A 20,310-nucleotide genomic window follows, 5' to 3' on the forward strand; every position below is an offset into this window, starting at 1 on the left:
TATTAAAAGAAGAAAAATCTTTCCTCAAAAGATAAAAGCGGAGGCTGGCCTGGTGGTGCAGCGGTTAAGTTCACATGCTCTGCTTCAGCGCCCCGGGGTTCATGGGTTCAGATCCCAGGCATGGGCCCACACACCACTCCTCAAGCCGTGCTGTGGCAGCATCCCACACATAAAATAGAGGAAGACTGGCACAAATGTTAAGTCAGGGACAATCTTTCTCAAGCAAAAAAGAAAGGCTGGCAATAGATGTTAGCTCAGGGCCAATCTTCCTCACTAAAAAATAAAAGATAAAAGTGTACCACTTATGTTCAAGACTAAAATTTATTATTGCTATCTAAAACACAGAGGAATATATATTTTGTATTTAAAAATGGAATTATATTAAGTTGTAGAAGAAAAGCTATAAAATGTTATGTTCAAAACAGTTATTTGACAGTGGACTAGAAAACATTTACTAACACATTTCTTCTCAAACAATTTTCTCCAAATTACTTTTACTCCAAAAGTAAACAACGTTACTCAGAATAATCATTTTTCTCGTTTCCATTTTCTTCACAAGTGGGTTTCAATCAATATTTGGTCATTTTAAGACTGTGTATTTGCAAGCAAAGTGAAATGGAGAATCCTGTAATCCATTTAGTTCAGGCTTAAAATAACCACAATTTCAATAATCTGTGTGCTTTGAAGACTAATGTGGTTTTCAGACCATTTTTCACAGAAAATTAGTTCAATCCTTTAATTTTCTATGCATATGTGCTCATAGGCTCGATAAGGAATGTGCCATTCCATTTATTTAAGATTCACATGTTGTGATTTACAAATAGATCATCAGAGTTTATCACATCTTTAAAAGGACAGATTATTAATTTTAAAATAATACTTCTATTTAACAGTCGGGTCACTGTTGACAGAGAAAACAATCCTACATCAAGGAGAAGTCCAAGGTCCAAAAGAATGGAAAATAGAATTGATGCCTACCATTAACACAAGACATGACTACCATGCGTGTAATAAAAGGGAAATAAAGTACATAGAAAAGAATAACTAATGCTTGCCTCCACTTTTTACCACTTGAACGTTTTTCCTCTCTAGGCATTAACGGTTAACGAATAATGACTTCCTCCTGCTTTCACTCATTCGATAGTCTCTGCCGAAGTTACCAATCCTCATGGCATTTGCTATTTGGATGAGGCACTTGCCTGAGAAAGTAAAGGCATTCAGAATAGACAGAGCAAGAATTCAGGGTGAATGTGGCTGTTAGATGGGCTGGAAAGGTGAAAAGAAATTCATCACATATCACTTGGAGCCTTATTGAGCCCTGTTAAGTTGAACTTATCCTAAAAACAATGAGTAATAATTCAAAAGTGTTGTCTTCTTTAGAAATAGGCACTTCCCAAATTCTTACAATGCAATGATTACTGCATGAACTAGGATTATAACGATGGGAATAAAAACAAATGAAAGATTGAGAAACAGTGTAGACTGCACAGGGATTGATGATTGATGGATGCAAGGAAGTAGTGGGAGGAAGGAAAGGTCAAGAACAGGTCCAGATTGTTGGTTTTAGCAACTGGTTGGAAAGTGATGCCATTCACAGAGATGGAAAACACAGGAGGAAAAGTTGGTGTCAACATATTTAAACCTGAGATGCAAGTGGGACAATCAAGTGGAGATATTTACTCAGCAGCCCTATATATGATCTGAATGTGAGGAGAAAGATGTGGACTGGTGATGCAGAATTGGTAATAATCAGTGGTGTCACTGCGAGTAAACATCATCTATATGGCAAGAGAAGCCATTGAAGCAGATGTAATCACCCACAGAGGGTGTGTAAAGTGAAAAGAGAAGCTGGCCAAGAAGAGCTAGACAGTGAAGTGATGGACAGAGAAAGCAGCACCCAATAACGAGAGTCAGAATGAGAGGAGAGTCAAAATGGCCGACAACGTAGAAGAAAATGAAGGCAGGATGGTACGGTGGAAGTGAGTAAAGAGAGAGTGGTCAAGAATGTTAGATGTGATGAAGAAATGAAGTAAAATATTGAATGTCCATTGGAATTAACAATAAGAGCATATTAATTACCTTAGCTCAGGCAATTTCAGAGGCAGTAGCATATTTTTGAGGATTTGGGAAAAGTGCATGGTAAAGAAGTAGGAGAAGGGAAATGTAGACAATTATTTAAAAGTTAACCTGTGAAAAAAAATAGGAAACTAGCCAATAGCAGCAGAAAGATTTAAGCATGGTTTTAAGAGAAAGAGCCAGCAGTGATACAGGTATGAGAGAGGACAACAGAGGGAAAACCCTGAAAAGAGTTGAGGAATGACTTCAGGGCGACAAAGAAGGATTGGCCTCCACTGCAAAGTGAGGGAAAGAGAAAACAATGGGTGTGGATACAGGCGAGTCTGTAGGTCAGCACCGGACAGTTTCCATCAGGGTTCCTTGGTTTGAATCGATGTTCCCTGTTAAGCTTGAAGCACGGAGGTGGGAAGGTCGAACGGTTACAATAACTTTTGAGAGAGAAGACAAAACTTATTAAAGAAATGCTAAAGAAGAAAATAAATAAAATGCAGCATTGAAGTCTCAATAGATGCTGGAGACCATGAATCTACAGTAAACCCATTTTTGTAGCTATGTGATTTTCCTCCAACAGGATTCAACACATTAGATACAGGAAGGAAGACAGTAAATAATTGGATTGATCCATGTCTAGAGCTCTGCCACAGAGGTCAGATGGAACAACACTGTGAAGACAGGTAAGGATATTAGCAAGAGAGTTGTGGTGTTAACCTAAAGAATCTAACCAGGCTAGCAGAGAGGGGAAAACAGAAGAGACCCTCAGGTAGTGACCACACAGTCAAAACCATTTGAAACCATGGTATTTAAATGGATATTGTGTCTAAAAATGCAAACTGTCTGAAAATGTGGTTTTCTTACATTGCATAAGAATACCAGAGGTTTAAAATAGATGCTCTGAAAGTGAGGAGCCCCAATTTAAACACGTTCTTTCCCCCTTCCCCACCTTCCATCTACCAAAAAAGCCAAACCCCAGGGCTCCCTCATGCATCTGTTTCCAGCTGATTTTCAGTGTCCTTTGTCCTTGTGAAATTACATCTACGATGTCCCCCTTTCCCTCCACTGTTCACCCCATCGTTCGCTTATCCCACCTTGGGTAGTCTCTTTCTCACAGACCACCTCCACTTGCCTCCTCCACAGCAATGTGTCAGCCGCTACAACCCTTTAAAATACTCAGAAAGACCTCTCAAAACTTCCTCATTGGCCTCTATCTATCTCTATACTTTCCTCCAATTGAACTGCTTTTCTCTAGCATCAATATTTCCAATAATTTTAAATTTGTATTCATTTTATTTCCCTCCCTTAATTATGAATATGGCAAGAATATTGACTTTATTATTTTTCACTGCTAATGTGCTGTATTTCAGCTGTATTATGCGTTAGGCACTTTGGTGGCTAGGTTGGAACCCAAGCAGCACTCAGAAAAGTACCATTCATAGAAATATATGGAGAAACACAGCACAAATTCCAATTACAGAGTTCTCAAATGAATTTTTAAAACACAGCTTAATTCAAAGTTGATTACTTTCTGTATGTTTCCTAGAGTGTTTCTAAAGAAAATATTCCAAGTCCTGAAGCAAGTTTTATTACATTTTTAAAAATATAACCCACCCGGACTAAAATGAAACAGAAAATTCAACTATTAGAGCAGTCATTTTTCACAATTTTGCATTCACATATCTTTCTTTATATAGATATTATAAAAATTCTAGCATAATGTGGTTAACATACAAATTTTTCCAAATTTATGTTTAAAATGGTACAGAATCTATTACTCACTATTAATAAAGAACATACAATTCAATACAAACTATATGTCATCTAGATATGGCTATATTCCTCCAATGAACATAAAAGGCTGAGATAGTAATTATTGCCCTACATGTTTGTTTATACAGTGATAAACAAGCAAAATGTGAAACAGAGTTATCAGCTTAAAGCAATTACTCTGCGGCTGCTATAAACACTACATTAAATGGCTAATAGAAAATATTATTTTTTAAGTAACATTAACTCATGCTGTCAATTAAAGTCAGATTCCTTTCTCTCGATCTAATAAATTGTGTAATATATGTTTCTCAAACTGGGGTCTGTGAACAGAGTCTCAGAGTCCATGAGTTCTCTGAAAATTTTTAAACTTTGGGTTTTAATTTTGATGACAATTTAAAAAAATTAATAGAGTATATTCTGGATTATTTGAGCACTCGTGCAATTTCACTATATTTATTTGTATTTCTTTTTATAATCTGATTTATATTAAGTAAAGGCCAGATGATGACATGGTGCATTGTATAAGAAAAGGCTTTATGGAAGTTCGGGTACTACTATGTGACAAGAGAACTGAGGCATCACAGGGAACATGCTCCCAAACTCAAAGGACCCAGAGCCACAGCACTCAGAACCATAGGCACTTGGCAATCAGTCACTCAGTTCCAGTAAACATCACTCACTATATGAAATTAAGTGTCAATTTGAGCTTGACTGACTTTGTAGACTTGTTTTCATCCTGTTTATAAATCAGATATGGCTTTATATATGTATTAAGCTGTAAAGAGAAGATATTAAGTAACCTAGCTTTAATTGTACGTAAAAATAAAAATAATTTAAGTCAATTCAAAAAGTATGTAAGAATGTTCTTTTACAAAGTGTTTGTATGTTTCACAATTTTGAGAGAAAAAAATGGTTTCTTTGATTTTTTTTTTTCTCATAAAGAAAGGCAAATATAAAAGGCACAAGAGAGGTCAACAGAAACCTTGCATCATTTAGATCAATTCTGTAGTGATTATTTAATCAAAGCTTTAATTAAACAAACACCTTGGCATTTTTACAGACAGTACCTAAAACATGACAACTTCTCTGGGTACACCACCCACACTTCCCAGCATCGGGCTATGTTCTTGTTACCTTTTACAGTTTTCTTGGTCAATACATCCTAAAAGTCAATCGCCGTATAGGAAAGGCTCATAGAGAACTTGCTAAATACCCCAGGAATGGTGCAATGACATGAGAGCATTGCAATAGTTGGATCTGCTCCAATAGCATTAACATCACTCAACAAAAGGAGCCATATATAGTTTTACGAAGTGAAAAATTCACAAATGTAATGCATACACTAATAACTAATAAAGAAAGCAAACACAGATCACATATGCCAAGAATTTACTATAAATATACATAAATATATCAAATTTCCCATAAAATCTATATATAATAAAGTTAACATAATTCAGCTTTGTAATGAAAACAATATTAAATCAAGTATGGCATGAGTAATCGAACAATCAATTTTGCCAAGATCTCTAATCTTGACAATAATTCTATTAAAAGCAACTTTCTGTTGATTTATTCAAATTTATTTTACTTAGCTATTACAAATACGAGCATGAAACTGCCAAATGAATTTAAATAATGTTAATAGCATCGTTTCCAGATCTACATATTTATTGACTTCAAAAAGTCTTACATGAAAAATATTTTGTTTCGTACACTCAAAATATGATTCTATCCTCTTTATTTGCATCACTGAAGTCACTCAATGTCTTCAATTTATGTTACTTAGCTTTATCCTCTACTTCCTATGAAAATTGCATCAGGTCAAATGATTTCATAGTTTCGTACATTAATTACTGAAGGTCAGAAATTGAAAGTTGTTGATGTGTTCAGCTGTCCTAAAATTGCTGACTTACATAACAGGTGCAGGTGCTAGTCAACAGAAGAAAGAAAAATTGTTACCAATTCATCACAGTTCCACCTGTAGGAAATTTTCTTTCTTTTTCTAGTCTGTTCTTCCCTGAAGTTAGCCTCGGCCTGTCTCCCTCCTGTACTCTTTGACTGTCTATTTTGTTTCCCATTTCATTCATCTTGTAGACCTAGAATTTAGGCGGGCGAAGGCATTCAGTTTTGTCTTCTGGGTGCACACCTTCATCATGAAGGATGGCCGATGCAACTCTTGAATGTATCTGCTGCAGACCTTTGGAGACAGCTGTAGGGAGACCAACTATGTGCAGGGTGCATATTTCTGTCTTTCTTTTATGACCCAGCTAATGCATCACTTCCACAGCAAAGCCTTCTCTGACCTGCTAGGGCCAGGTTGGTCCCTTCTTCCTCTGTGCTACAAATGCACAAAGCTTTATTGTTATTTTATCACACAATTGATTTCGTGTTTTTCTCACTAAGCAAACTATGAACTCCCTGAATGCATGAATCATGTCTTATTCATCTTTCTGACACAACTGCCTAATACAGTAAATGATACACAATAAGCGTTCAATTTACATGTGAGGAGGACATCATTGAAGTTGTCCTCCTTCTCCATCTTTAGTATGCCACCGATAAGGCTATTTTCAGCTATTATTCACTTCCCTGAACTCATTATTTATTGACATTAACAGGTTACAATTATTTACGTATAAGATCTGGTATTCATTCTGTTTATGAAATGAAACAGTATTGTAGAAACTCCTAATTGCCCATCAAAATCCATCCAGCTACACTACACTTTCCAGCTTTCCTTGCAGCTGATCACCAAATGGAATGTGATGGAATGTTCGAGGAGGTCATATATGACATTTCTGGGTATGGGCCTTAAAACATAGCATGTCTGATCTTCCACATCCTCTTCCACCATCCCAAGAGTTGGGCACATGTGCCTCTGCCTCAGCTTCAACGATGCAGATGAGGCCAATAAACCAGAGGATGAAAGCGCGATAAGATTTAATCTAGGTTTTGCCAAAGTGAACCTCATCATCTTCTGATGAGAAATGCATTTCTTAAAATTTAAGCCACTGTATTATTGGATATCTTTGTTTTAGCAGCTTTGTCCTCAACCTAAAATTGAAAAGATTTTTTGAAAAATATTATGTCAAGTATCAGACAAATTTTTAACGATGAAAATCATCCAAATAGTTTTTTCATGCAATATAACTCAAAGAAAGAAAACTAAAACATTTATGACACATAGTCTTCTTAGGATTCTACTTGAAAATTATACAGAAATCCTCCCTTTGGGTGCTACATAAAAACATCTCAAAAGATGTGGAGCAAGCAGGACATTTACAGGTGGCTGCTTTGTAATATAATCAGACTTCTTTCAAATCCAGTAGGTGTAGCCAGAGATCCAAAATGAGACACATATATGGAACAGTTTCCAGAATCCTATGGCACAAACCATATCTGATCTTTTAACTGCCCAAATGCAAGGAATGCTGCTATGTTGAGGGGATTTCAGCTAAGTGGTGCCTATTCATTTCTCTCCTGGACCACGTGTCATCTCCAGATTTCCAATCTTGCCCACTATTCTCTCTTCTTCAGAGAAGCCAAAGTGATTCCTTTAACAATATGGAGCTTCCCACCATACTTTGAATAAACTATAATCTCTGCCGTGGTCTGCAAGATCCCACATAACCTGACTGCTGGACAGTCCCCCAACCTCACATTCTACCACCGTCCTTTCACCACCCGCCTCTTGGCTCTCCCCAGTGGTTTAGGTCTATTCTCAGTTAGGGCGTCTCCCTCATAGGATTTTCATTCAAATGTTCACATGGCACATGGTGCTCTCCAAGTCTTTATTTGGGTCTATGTCACTGGTCATCTTCTCAGTGACCAGTAGTTTTCCCTGACAAACCTATCTAAAATGGCAGCTCAGGTCACTCTCTGCCTCATATTTTTCTTCACTTATATTGTATTATCTTTTTATTCATAACATATTTCCCCGGTTAGAATGCAATTTTCCTGCAGGCAAACACTGTATCATTCCCTACTGTGACCCATGGTGTCCAATGCAGCGCCAAGTAGATATTAGGTGTCCTAAGTATGTTTTGAATGAATAAATAAATACATTTGGCCCCATCATTCCAGTCCAAGAAAATAAATACAAAGCAGATAGTCTACAATTTTGTTGAGTTAACCTTCAAAAAGGTCAGCATTTAACCAATTCAAGATAAGAAAATCATCTAATAAGAACCTAACAATGAATGATAAAAATAAATTCATTAAGCAGAATAAAAACCATAGACCAGATCTCCAGGTTTTCAAACTGGCCAAGTAAGGTAAATATTCTAGGCAGAGCTTCAGACAAGGCAGGATGCAAACCATCACAGCCAGGCAACACATTTAAACAAAAAAGATTCGATTCTCATCCTATTAAAAAATAAAGATTCCTCAATGTGAAAAAAATCACAATGTGGAGGAGACAAGTGATATTTTTGGAAATAATTATTTCTCTTAGACAAGAATTTTCTTTACTTTTTAATGAACAAGTTCTTGAATGTTCATGAACTCATTCAGTATATACTCTGGGCCTATGTTACAGGGCCTGTGTTAGGCACTGTGTATGTTATAAAAGTAAATAAATAAAATATTAGCCCTATCTTCAAGGAGACTTTACTCCAGTCAGGAGGTAGACCAACAAGCAGGTACATTAATAATGTAGTAACTACTCAGTAATAGAAAAACCAAAAATGTACCAGTGATAGAGAAAGGCATGAGTAAAGTGTTCTGGACTTCAAAGCATGGTGGAATAACCTTTGGCATGGAGGGAAGAACAAAGCGAGTTTACACTTCAAACAGTAATCCTGATTTCAAAAACAATATAATCTCTCTAAAAATCTGGCTGAGAAAATTCAAAGGGGTTGCTTGTACTGTTGCTACTTTGGGTTGATCTAATAATTATCTTTAGACATTTTTAGTTTTGAAAACATGGCTCTAAACATGGCAAAAAGGAAGCTAGGAAATACATGTTGCTTTCTCATTTAATTTATTGCTATATTATTTATTAAATTGATCTAATACTTATTTTCTTTATATGGAATACTCTCAGAATCTAACTTTAATTTTATTAAGTTTAAATGTTATTTAAAACAAAGTTCCAATTAGAATTTTGATAAAAATGTGAATCAGTAGTTGGAATCTACTCATCTTTAATTTCAAATAAAATACAAGTATTTCTGCTAAAATACACTATATAACTTTGCATTATACAAAATAGCTCACAAAAATAATGAAGCTGATGGGAAAATGAGCTTGAGCCAGACCACTTAAAATCAATGTAACCAGATCTTTCAACATTAATAAAAGTACCAATACGGCATCATCTTCAGTAGATCATTTATAGCCTATACACTGGGGCTTATGCTTCCTGCTGTAAGATAGTCTACTGGAGGGCAGTTGCTTCCAAATTTCCTTCCAAAGGATGACTAGTCGAGACTACAGAGTATAGACTTTATCACTAATTATTTTTAAAATATACGAGAATGTCTTCTCAGCTTTTGATTCTTAAAACCACTTAATTTATCAACACTTGCACTAAAGGATCTTCATCACTTTTTTCTTAAGGTTTTGAGATATTGACAAAGTATTCTCTAATTGTCAGAAAGTCTTCCTGCAAGCTTGCTAACACGGTAACAATCCAATAGAAAATGAATGGGCAAAAGATTTGAATGGACACTTCAGAAAAGTAGAACAAATAGCCGATAAGCACAGGGAAAGAAGCTCAACTTGACTAATCATCAGGGAAAAGCAAATTAAAACCACAGTGCAATATCATGACACATTCACCAGAGAGGCCAAAATTAAAAAGACCTGAGATTCTCAATACCAAGTGTTGACAACTAGCATTGTCATATACAACAAGTTGGAAACTAAATTGGTACAACCACTCTGGAAAATTGTTTGGTACAAGTACATACCCCATGAACCAGTCATCTCACTCCTAAGCACATCCCCAACACAAATGCATACATATTGTCACCAAAATTTATGCACAAAAATATTTATAGTAGCATTATTTATAACAGCCCAAAACTAGTCATAAGCCAAATGACTAAACCATAACCTCTTGCAATGAAATGAAAGAAACTCATAAATAAAAAGTTGAGTGAAAAAAGCCAGACACAAAAGAGTACATTCTATTATTCAATTTATACTAAGTTCAAAAGCAGGTAAACCTCATCATGGATGGTGTTTAGATGTCTGGATACAATCAGTAAGGGCTGGGGGAGAAATGACCAAAGAGAAGCATCATAAGGACTTCTAAGGGACTGGGAATGTTCTGTCTCCGGTTGCATGACAGATCTGGTGATATGGGTGTGCTCTATTTGTGAAAATCTAATAAGCTTTACACTTATGATGCACCAATCTGAAAGTATATTACATTTCAATGAAAGTTTTAAAAAATTTCAAGCTAGAAGAAAACATACTCGAGCCACAGTAAATTCAATCTCATACCATCATCATTCACCTATTTACCAAACATGGAAAAGGTAATTTACCTTACAGAGATACACTTTTTAGCAGAGCTGACTGCAGCATAAACGAAGTTTTTATTGCTTATTTAGGAAGTTTAAGGAAGGAAAACTGATCATAGGCACTGTCGTGTCCTTTCCCCTCAACAAAGCGACCACCAGCAAGGCTGAATTTTGGCATCGTTAGGTTTTTCTGTTTTAGGTTTTTGCTTAAGGAAATACAGATGACATGACAAAGGAATATCATATTATCTTACCCTGACATATTTCTGAGAAGATGAAATTCACATGTTGAAGAGAGGATCCTAAAGGGCAGAGGTTAGAAGGAGGACTTGTCACGGGACATGGCCCTTGATTTCAGAGTAATTTTCTCCTCTAAATTATTCAGCCTTCATAATGACAACCACTGCCATAATTATATTTCAAAAATTACCTTTGATAGAGATAATAGACACTTCCAGTTTGAATTAAATCAGGAAAATTTAGCACACACTGGGTTTCATCAGTTTTCCCTGCAAACACATATTCATGAAAATTTCTCACATGCCCTTTAGTGGTCACATTCTTATTTAGCAAATAAATACATAAAAGTTCACAATTATTTGAACATAAAAAAAGCCACACACAGAAGTAAATTCAAAGTAAAATCAGAGATGGAGAAAATAAATTCAATGTAGGAGTTTCTAAAATTGATCAACACTATATATAATATATACATATACATACAAACATAAACTCTCACGTACATCCCTTTTATTTCACTGAGGTTTGATATAACTACTAACTTGAAAAGAGCTAAGAAGAAAGGGACACAATAAATCCACATATGTCTCCTGGAATGCAGATGTTCTGAGCTGTAAGTGTGGGAAATTCAAGGAGGAAAGTCTCCTTGAACTACCAAGCCAAATATAAATAGGCTAAAATTCTTCACAGATAGTAAGAAATTAGAATTTACTTGGAAAGAAGATAAAGTTCTATTACTGATACAAGGTAAAGATAAGTTCCTACAATGAAGAAGCGAGAGTCACTTAGAAATTTCAAATAGTATTTCATTCCTCATCATTCAACAGGTGTTTACTATGTACCAATCACTGTTCTGTGAACACAACAAAAATTCCTGCCCTCACGGAACTTCCAATCAAGAAGAGGCGACAACACTACAGAAGACAGATTAAAATATATATAGAGAGAGACACAATGGTCCTAAGCAATAAATGGCTGAATTAAAAGAAAGAAACGAGGAGTTGAAAGTGGTGTGGATGGGAACATTGGTACTTAATATGGCCAGGGAAGATCTCCCTGAGAAAACAGCATCCACCTTCCATGAACCAGAAGATATCTGAAAGAAAAACTTCCAAGCAGAGGGTAGGCAAGTACAAAGCTCTCAGGTGGGCAGTGGGCCAAGTCAGGAGGGTGACCCGCAGGAGGCAAGGCTGGGTGTGCAGAGCAGTGCAGTGGGCCGCGGACTAGGCCACAGGAGCCAGATCACACAGAACCACAGGTCACAGGGAGGACCAGCTCTTGTTCTTTTCTTTCCACTGCCCTCAGGATAAAGTACAATCCTAGTGTGGCAAGCAGAGTGCTCGGAGTCTGGCTCCGGAAGCCCTAGCTCCCTACCCACTTGTGCTGTGCTTTATGTGAGCCCATGCAGAGGCACTAGCGCTCTCTTCCCTCCGTATTCTCGCACATACCATTCCCTCCGTCTGCAGGACCTTGCTCCCCACTGCTTTGCCCTTCCCACTTTTGGTCATTTGGGCTAGTTTTAGGCACTGACTCTTCCGGAGAGCCTTCCTATGCCCTATGGCCGAGTTGGGTGCCTTCCCATGTGTTCCCACAGAATATAACACTACCCTCTGTTGTAACCTTTACTGTGTTTACATGGTTTCATTAGCTCCTTAAAAATAGAGAATGGGTCCATTCACCTTGTAGCTCTTGTTCCTAACAGGGTTTGGCATACACAATAAATAATTGTTGATTGAGTGATGAATCTTAAACCAGGCTCAAATCTCTCTAGAAAAATCTTACTAAAGAGTTATTTAAGCTATCAGATCCACATAATAGATAACCGTTTTGCAAAAGCCCTACTTCTGAATCATTCTATAAAATCTTCAGATCCTTCATGTCACTGAAACGATTTAACCCAAAATTTGTTGGTTCACTAATTGAATAAGAAATGCTAACTAACTTAATCAAGTTCTACCTAGCCGGAAACTCCCAGCAGAAACAAGACAGGGGAGATTAAAACAAGAACAAAGGCATTTCTTTTTGTTTGTCCTCAATGGCATTATCCATTCAATCTTTCTTTCTCTGTCTTCTCTACCTAATAAAAGAAAGGCCACGGGGAACCAGGAGCAGGTAATCTACGTGGAGCACAATGCCTCACTCTTCCCTAACAGTACTTCCTTTAGTACTTGAGAGAAGAGAAGCCTGGGGAATCAGACGCTGTCAGCAGGTGAGAGAAACAGCCCTTTTAAGTACTTTGATGTCAAGCTAAACTGAAACCAATGAACCAGTACAAACCTCAAAAGGCTCTAAGAGTCTAGGCTCAAGATGAGTTCACAGAAAAGCTTCTGAGCAAAATGGGTGCATATGTATCATATACAATATAATTAACTAAAAACAAAACAACAGAAAATGAGCATAGCAGCAATCCTTATTTAACTCTTCTTATTTTAGATCCCTCTAAAGCTTTTTCTTTGACTCTGATGTTTGCTTATGTATCAAATTCAGTTTGTTGATATAGACAATATTTTTACAATATATAAATAAGCTTCCTAATCTGGCCTTTATGTTAGTAAAATAAGACTGTGGCGATTTGCCCAAAACATATGAACAAGTATTTAATCATAGACTAAAACTCATCTAAAAGCTGAAAATGCAAACCTAAAATAAAACACAGAATAGAACAGGTTATTAGGAAATTTATGTTCTTATAATAAAACATGGCCTCAGATGAATGACAAGGTCATTTGGTGACAGAGTGTCTTCCCTCCTCAGCCCTGATGTGAGTTCTGTCTCTGTACAATTCATTCCTAAAATACCCAGTTCCCACTGACAGACCAATACCCAACAGTATATTTGCGACATTCTTTGGTTTTTTCTGTCTTGGTCTGCCCAGCATTTGACCTCCTTTCTTATTAGACTGAAATTTCCCTAGCAGGAGTCCTACAGGGAGCCAGGGTCCCAATTCCTTCCTTAAAATCAAAAGAGGACAAGATATTTCCTCCCTACTGCCTGGTACGTTAAGCATTTAACCTAAATTTGGTCAACTAGATGCTCCTACTCCATCAGTCTAGAAGGAGAATGATGCAAGTCAGCAGGTCCAGTTATCAGACAATGTGCTGGTTCTCCTTGACTTCATCGGTGCCCCTTCTCTCTTGGGGTGCACCATTTCTCTGAGCCTGGTTCTTCAGTCCTCTCTTTTCATAAATTCCTCTTGCATTTAAATCAGCAGAAGCTGGGATTTGTTGCTACAACCAGACTGACACCCAGTCTTGGCACAACTAGCTTAAGCCTTGTCCCTTGATTGTTTGCAGGAATTTAGGATTGGCATGTTCACTGATTTATCTCAGCTGCCTTTCTTGAAATCTTTTGGAAAGCTAAACAGGAATATTGCTGATGCAAACAGATATAATTTCAGAGAGTCAGGGAGAGTTGACCAAAGTTTCTAAAAATCTAAAGGAAACCCTAAATAGGTTAAAAAAAACAAAACAAAAAAAAAGAGAATGGGATTCAAACAGCTTTAATTTAAAAGCAAATATTTCCAAACCCTAGTGTGAGAGACTCTGCTCGCCCAGTAGTTCTCAACTAGCAGCGATTTTGCCAAACAGGGGACATTTGGCAATGTGTGGAGAAATTTTCGGTCACCACAACTAGGGGAGGGGCGCTACTGGCATCTAACGGGTAGAGGCCAGGAATGCTGCTAAATATTCTACAAAGGACATAACAGCAGCCCACAACACAGAATTCTCTGGCTTGAAACGTCAACAGTGTCAAGGTTGAGAAACCCTGCCCCTCACTACTGTCACCCTTTAAATCTTATATAAATAAATGCTCCACGGAGCTAGGATAACTCTCCCACAGCCCACAATACCCAAATACTTTTATAATTACTTCTGAACCCTCATTTATACTGTAATGTTAAAAGAAGAAAATCTCCTGACTCATCTGTCAACATCATCATTCACCTAAGAACCTCACAGTCAGGAAAGAACTAAAAAAGAGCAAATAAGGGAAAGGAACAAGCATGTGCAAAGAGCTGTGAAGGGCCAGGAGTGTCTGAGGGCTTGACAGGACATCCTGGGTAAAAAGGAGGTGTGTCCATGGCCAAGAAGGTCAGGAAATGAAGCTTGGAGGGATGCTGTGATCAGACTCCAAAAGGTCTTATTCATCACAGGAGCCCAGATTTTACTCTCTGAATAATTCTAATTTTTAAAGAAAAGATTAAGTAGTTGTTTCTTAGGAAAAGACTGTTGTCACTTTAGGTGACAATCAAATATGAACAGAGCCTGGTAATAGGGAAGTTAGGAGACCACAGTCATGCGCCTCATAATGATGTCTCAGTCAAGGATGGACAGTACTTGCGACGGTGGTCCCATAAGACCAGTACCATATAGCCTAGGGGTGTAGCAGACCATGCCATCTAGGTTTGTGTAAGTACACCCTATGATGTTTGCACAATGACAAAATTGCCTAACAATGCAATTCTCAGGACGTTCCCCCATCATTAAATGACATGGTGACATGTGACCTCGTTAAATGGCTGTACTTTGATAATACAAGAGGTGAAAAGTGGCTAGGCTAAGGTGATGGCAATGAGGACAGAAAGCAAAGGCCAGAAGAGGATTTAAACATATTCTTGGAGATTTGCTAACCACTGCCTGTAAAAGGAGTATCTTCCAGTACTGTAAAATATAAATTTAAGGGATAAAAACCCCTTAAATAAGTTAACACACTTCTTTTTTTTTTAAAGATTTTATTTTTCCTTTTTCTCCCAAAGCCCCGTGGTACAAAGTTGTGTATTTTTTAGTTCTGGGTCCTTCTAGTTGTGGCATGTGGGACACCACCTCAGCATGGCTGGATGAGCGGTGCCACGTCTGCACCCAGGATTTGAACCGGTGAAACCCTGGGCCGCCAAAGCAGACCGAGAGAACTTAACCACTCAGCCACGGGGCCGCCCTGAGTTAACACGCTTCTATTTACAATGCACACCAAAAGAAAAACACAGTAACACGTCAATGAATTAAGTGAATTAAATGAGCATACAATGAGAATGTATGCTATTTAAGTAATTTCTGTATGATTTTCAAATAGCACATGTGGAAAGTTTCTGCTATTACCTGCTCCAGGGCTTCTGTATAGGTAATCATTGCCTTAGTATTTGTAACAGGACTGTCATAGATGATAGCAATCTTATCTCCTTTACCATTTTCAATGTGACGATCAATGGCATTGTAACAAATGTTAAGCATTCCTTCCACAAACCTGGAAAAAAATTGGAAAGTAAAAGTGAATGTCTTTTCAAAATATATTATTGCTTAACTAGCTTCCTATATCTCTAGTTTGGCAGAACTACCCTTAAAACAGTGTTTCCCCATGTGTGTTATGCCAGGTAATAATGGTCGTAAACTAGATATTTAAGATGGTACAGAGCGACATTTTTATTTTAATAGATGTGTATTTATTTTTATGTACATTAGAAAAAAATACACCTTGCACTTCAAGGCGACAACTTTGTGGATTTTATTGCTTAGGATGAAACTAGAGGATAAAGAATCAAAATAATCTACTTTATATGGATGAAATGAATTGTATGTAAGTGCAGCACAGACGCACTAGGCTGAGAGGGCAAACGGCAGATATAGAGCTGAAGTTTGGGTGCCTGCTGTGAAAAGACCAACTTACTGGAAAATCAATTATTCCTTGAAAGAGCCACACATATATATTTGTTTCAATTAAATGTGACGCTTCCAATTTATAAAGAATAGATAAACTCTTTTCTGTATATACGAGGTGCTTCATAATTTGAATAAAGAACGGACACACACATACAATTTTAATTTTAAAAAAGCCTTTGTAATTCAGAACTCTTCATCTCCTAATTGATCAATGCTTTCCTTTGCAAATAAAGATATAATGCAGATAGCTGGAGATAATTTTTAAGGAAATAAAGCTGGTTTTTCTGAAAGAAGAAGCTTCACTTTTGCCACTTTTTTTTTTTAGGATGAGGGGACTGGAATCAAATATACAGTACAGTAATGGTGCATTCATCCCAACATCAGACTACCAAAAATTATAACAATGCAAAATTACAGGAAATAATAACAGGAAAATAACGAAATAAAATAACAGGAAAAAATATTGACGCCACAAGAAAAAGTCCTTTTAAATAGCTGAGTATCACCTTCAAGTCTTCACTCAAAGAGCTGTGTGTGAAACGAAACGGGAAACGAAGAACAGCTATAGATACAGAGGCAGCATTCAGAAATAGCAGGTACAGAAGGCAGCAAGAGGAGCGATCCTTTAATCAGCATCAAACGAGCCTACACACTTCAATAACACTGAATACGACTACAGCACAGCACAAGGAGTCATTAATCTAATGATTCTGAATTGCCAAGTATGATAGGTTTGATGTTTGTTCAAAAACATCGTTTCTTCCCCAACCTCGACTTCCATCAACCATATTTTGTCTTTTCCCCTCGCCCCCAACTCCATGAGGGCAGAATACGCCCCTAGATTTGGGGCTCAGCCACATGATTTGGCTAATCAGCTGACGTGACGCAAGCAGAGGCTTGAAAGCACTTGCACGATAGGGCTTGCTCGTCTGCACCTCTACCTTCTCCAGGAGACGAGCCTCCAGGCATTCCTCCTCCTCAGCCTGGTACCCAGAACAAATATTCGCAGGGACGAGCGGAACTCCAAAGAAGTAGGGAGCCCAACCCAGCCAGATATATGTCTTGGAGCAATTTTCCAGTCATGCCTATCCTAGATCAGCTAATCCCATTACGACCTCCAGATACATGGAAATAATGCTAAATATCTCATAATTCAGAGAGTATTACAGTCAATTGATTTGCAGCATCATTGGGACCATAATTAACTAATACTCCAAGAAAAAGGTAAAGTTTGTTCAACATTTTGTGGCAGAAATAAAGATGTTTTAAAGAATATCTAGATGTCTTATGGAATTTTCCCACAAAATATTTATTTGTATTTTTTGCTTCTGCTTTTGCCTCTGAAAAGCCGACTCATGGAAGATCAACTTGCTGGAACACTTCTTGATGATGTCATTATTCTCTCTCCCTTTATCTACAACTTCTACTCTACCACTCTTTGTGTTCAATATTTAATTATGCTCTCAACACTTCACCAAATTGGGAGCCCTCTCAATTCCGAAAACTCATGGAGAATTCACTTTATCATTTACCTTATTGTTCTCCTACCTCTTTGCCTGCTCCTTCTTAATGTCTGTTGGAGGAAGTCATGGAGAGGACATAAGCACCGGCTGACTCATGAGCTGGACCCAGGCAATCAGAAACTCCCCTGTCCTTGGAAGGTACATCCCATCTACTATTCCCATACTAGCTGCCTTTTCAAGGACGCAGCCTTCAGAGAGTAAGGCGTCACTGAGACCAACTGGACTGAATACGTGCCTCAACACAGTTAAGGCCTCTATATAAACCTTTAAGATTCTAGTGGGTGGTTGCGGAGACCTACTCCTCTTGTGGCTGCTGAAGACAAGGCTCACACGTAATTTCCCTTTCTTATTAAATCTCCCACCTATCAATCTGGACTGATCTGCCTCTTTCTTCAGTTTCTCCTGGCCTTCTGTGTACCCAGGGCCAGTTTGTGAACCAACATCTTCCAAGAAATTTTCTTCCTTTGCCGAATCTTTAATCCACAGTGGTCCCTAAAACTCTATATCCATCCCTTTGCGCACTCTACATACGTTCCCTGGGTGATCACTACACTCCCATGCTTTCAAGCTCCATCTTTAGCTCCAGGCTTGATCTCCTTTCTGAGCTCCTTACCCTTACAGCCAATAGTCTGCAGGACATCTCTACTTGGAAAGAACAGTATGTCCAAAACTATTATCATTTTCAGCCCACATCTAACCCACAGCCCCATCCCAACTGCAAACTTGCCTTCCTCCTGTTTTCCATATTTCAAGGAACTGCCTTGTACCCAGCGCAAGGTTTAGAAACCCAAAAGTTAGATTTAATCCCTCCTCTACAATCAGTTATATGTCACATCTGTCTCTGTAATTGCTTGGTTCTCTCATTGATAACCTGGGTTACAATTACTGCATCTCAATTAATGTCCCTGCCCTAGCCTTACCCCATCCTCTCAAGTCATCTTCCTATGCTACTAGAATGTCTTTCCTCAGTGTAAGTATTATTGTGTCAAATGGTGCTCAGAATCATGTATTACTTTTCCATAAAGTTCAGTATAGAAACTATCTATCTTTAGACGACATGCAAAACTCATTCACCTACACAGGTTCATTTCCCCTCATCAAACTTCCCACCTTCAGTTATATTGAGTTAGAAAATTTGCAATTCCTTGAATCCAGTCAGCAGCTGTTTCCGTGGCTGTCCTTCACCTTTATCACCACCTTCTCCCGAGCAGTTCCAAAGCCTTGTGCACATGTCTCTATCATAGTACTCATCCCATTGCATTAACAACTGGTCTACTTACTTCCATTTCCTTTATTATACTGTCATCTAAGAGCAGTTTGCTGTTAGTGCCATAGACTCAATTCTGACTCCTAGTGCCCCTGTGTACAGTGGAGGGGAACCCTGCCCAGCCTTTATGCGTCATCCTCTCCCCTTCCAGCTGTGTATCAGACAAGGCTCTGCTGCTATTCACAGGGTTTTCGTGGTTAATTTTCCCGGAAGTGAGTGCCCAGGTCCTTCTTCCTAGTGTGTCTTAGTCTGGAAGGTCTGCTGAAACCTGTCCACCCCATGGGGGACCCTGCTGATATCTGAAGTACCAATGGTGTAGCTTTCAGCATCACAGCAACATACAGTCGCCACAGTATGACAACAGACAAAGAGATGACATGGTTCTTTGATAGGGAAATGTGCACTGGCAGAGAGCAATGCATCGTAACCACCAGACCACCAGGACTGACTACCTAAGAACAGAGACTATGTCATATCCTTCTTGTAGTCCTAAGATCTACTATAGCCATTCTCATATATTAGGCACTCACTAAATATTTGGTAAATGAATGAATGAAAATATTAGTACATTTTCAAGAAACATTGAATTTAGAATCCAGGTAGAGTTGCCAGGGTAGTTTTTAATACCTTATTATTTTTTTTTTTTTTTTGAGGAAGATTAGCCCTGAGCTAACTACTGCCAATCTTCCTCTTTTTGCTGGGGAAGACTGGCCCTGAGCTAACATCCATGCCCATCTTCCTCTACTTTATATGTGGGACGCCTACCACAGCATGGCTTTTTGCCAAGTGGTGCCATGTCCACACCCAGGATCCGAACTGGTGAACCCCAGGCAGATGAAGCAGAGTGTGCGAACTTAACCACTATGCCACTGGGTCAGCCCCTCTACTTCTTCATTGAGACTTTTTAAAAGCTTTGCTTCAAGAATGTTCACAGTTGCTAGTTGAAGCATTTTTATGATGGCTGCTTTAAAGTCCTTGTCAGCCCACTAAGCTTCCTGGCTGAGAGAGGGAGGGTACTCATTATTGCTCCCCACGTGACCTCCACTGACAGTGAGAGGTGTAAGAGCCACCTTACCTCCTTACCTTAGCCAGAATTAATGTTCTAACTCCCCATATAACGTTTTCAGACAGCACCAGGAGAGGCGGCGATGTTTGGGGCACCTTGTTACAGCCTAGTAAGAGGAGTAGTCTAGGCTCTCCACCAGGTTTTTACTGGTGAGGATGGGAGTGGAACCACAGTTTTTTCTGTGATGTTTGGCTAGATTAGGGTGGTTACTGTCTAAAAATCTTCTGTCTTGCTAGGCTGCCCTTCT

General features: G+C 38.3%; 1 protein-coding gene across 3 annotated transcripts in view; it reads right to left on the reverse strand.

The window, feature by feature from the left end:
• The window catches only part of ACSS3 (acyl-CoA synthetase short chain family member 3), a 167,430-nt gene that overhangs the window by 112,592 nt on the left and 34,528 nt on the right, over positions 1 to 20,310 (reverse strand). For all 3 annotated transcript variants that reach the window (XM_070507241.1, XM_070507239.1, XM_070507240.1), the window contains exon 2: positions 15,650 to 15,794. In XM_070507241.1, coding sequence (XP_070363342.1) covers positions 15,650 to 15,794 — 145 coding nt within the window. The remainder of the gene's footprint in view (positions 1 to 15,649; positions 15,795 to 20,310) is intronic.

This window comes from Equus asinus, chromosome 4 (genome assembly GCF_041296235.1).
Source record: "Equus asinus isolate D_3611 breed Donkey chromosome 4, EquAss-T2T_v2, whole genome shotgun sequence".
Classification (NCBI taxonomy): Eukaryota; Metazoa; Chordata; class Mammalia; order Perissodactyla; family Equidae; genus Equus; species Equus asinus.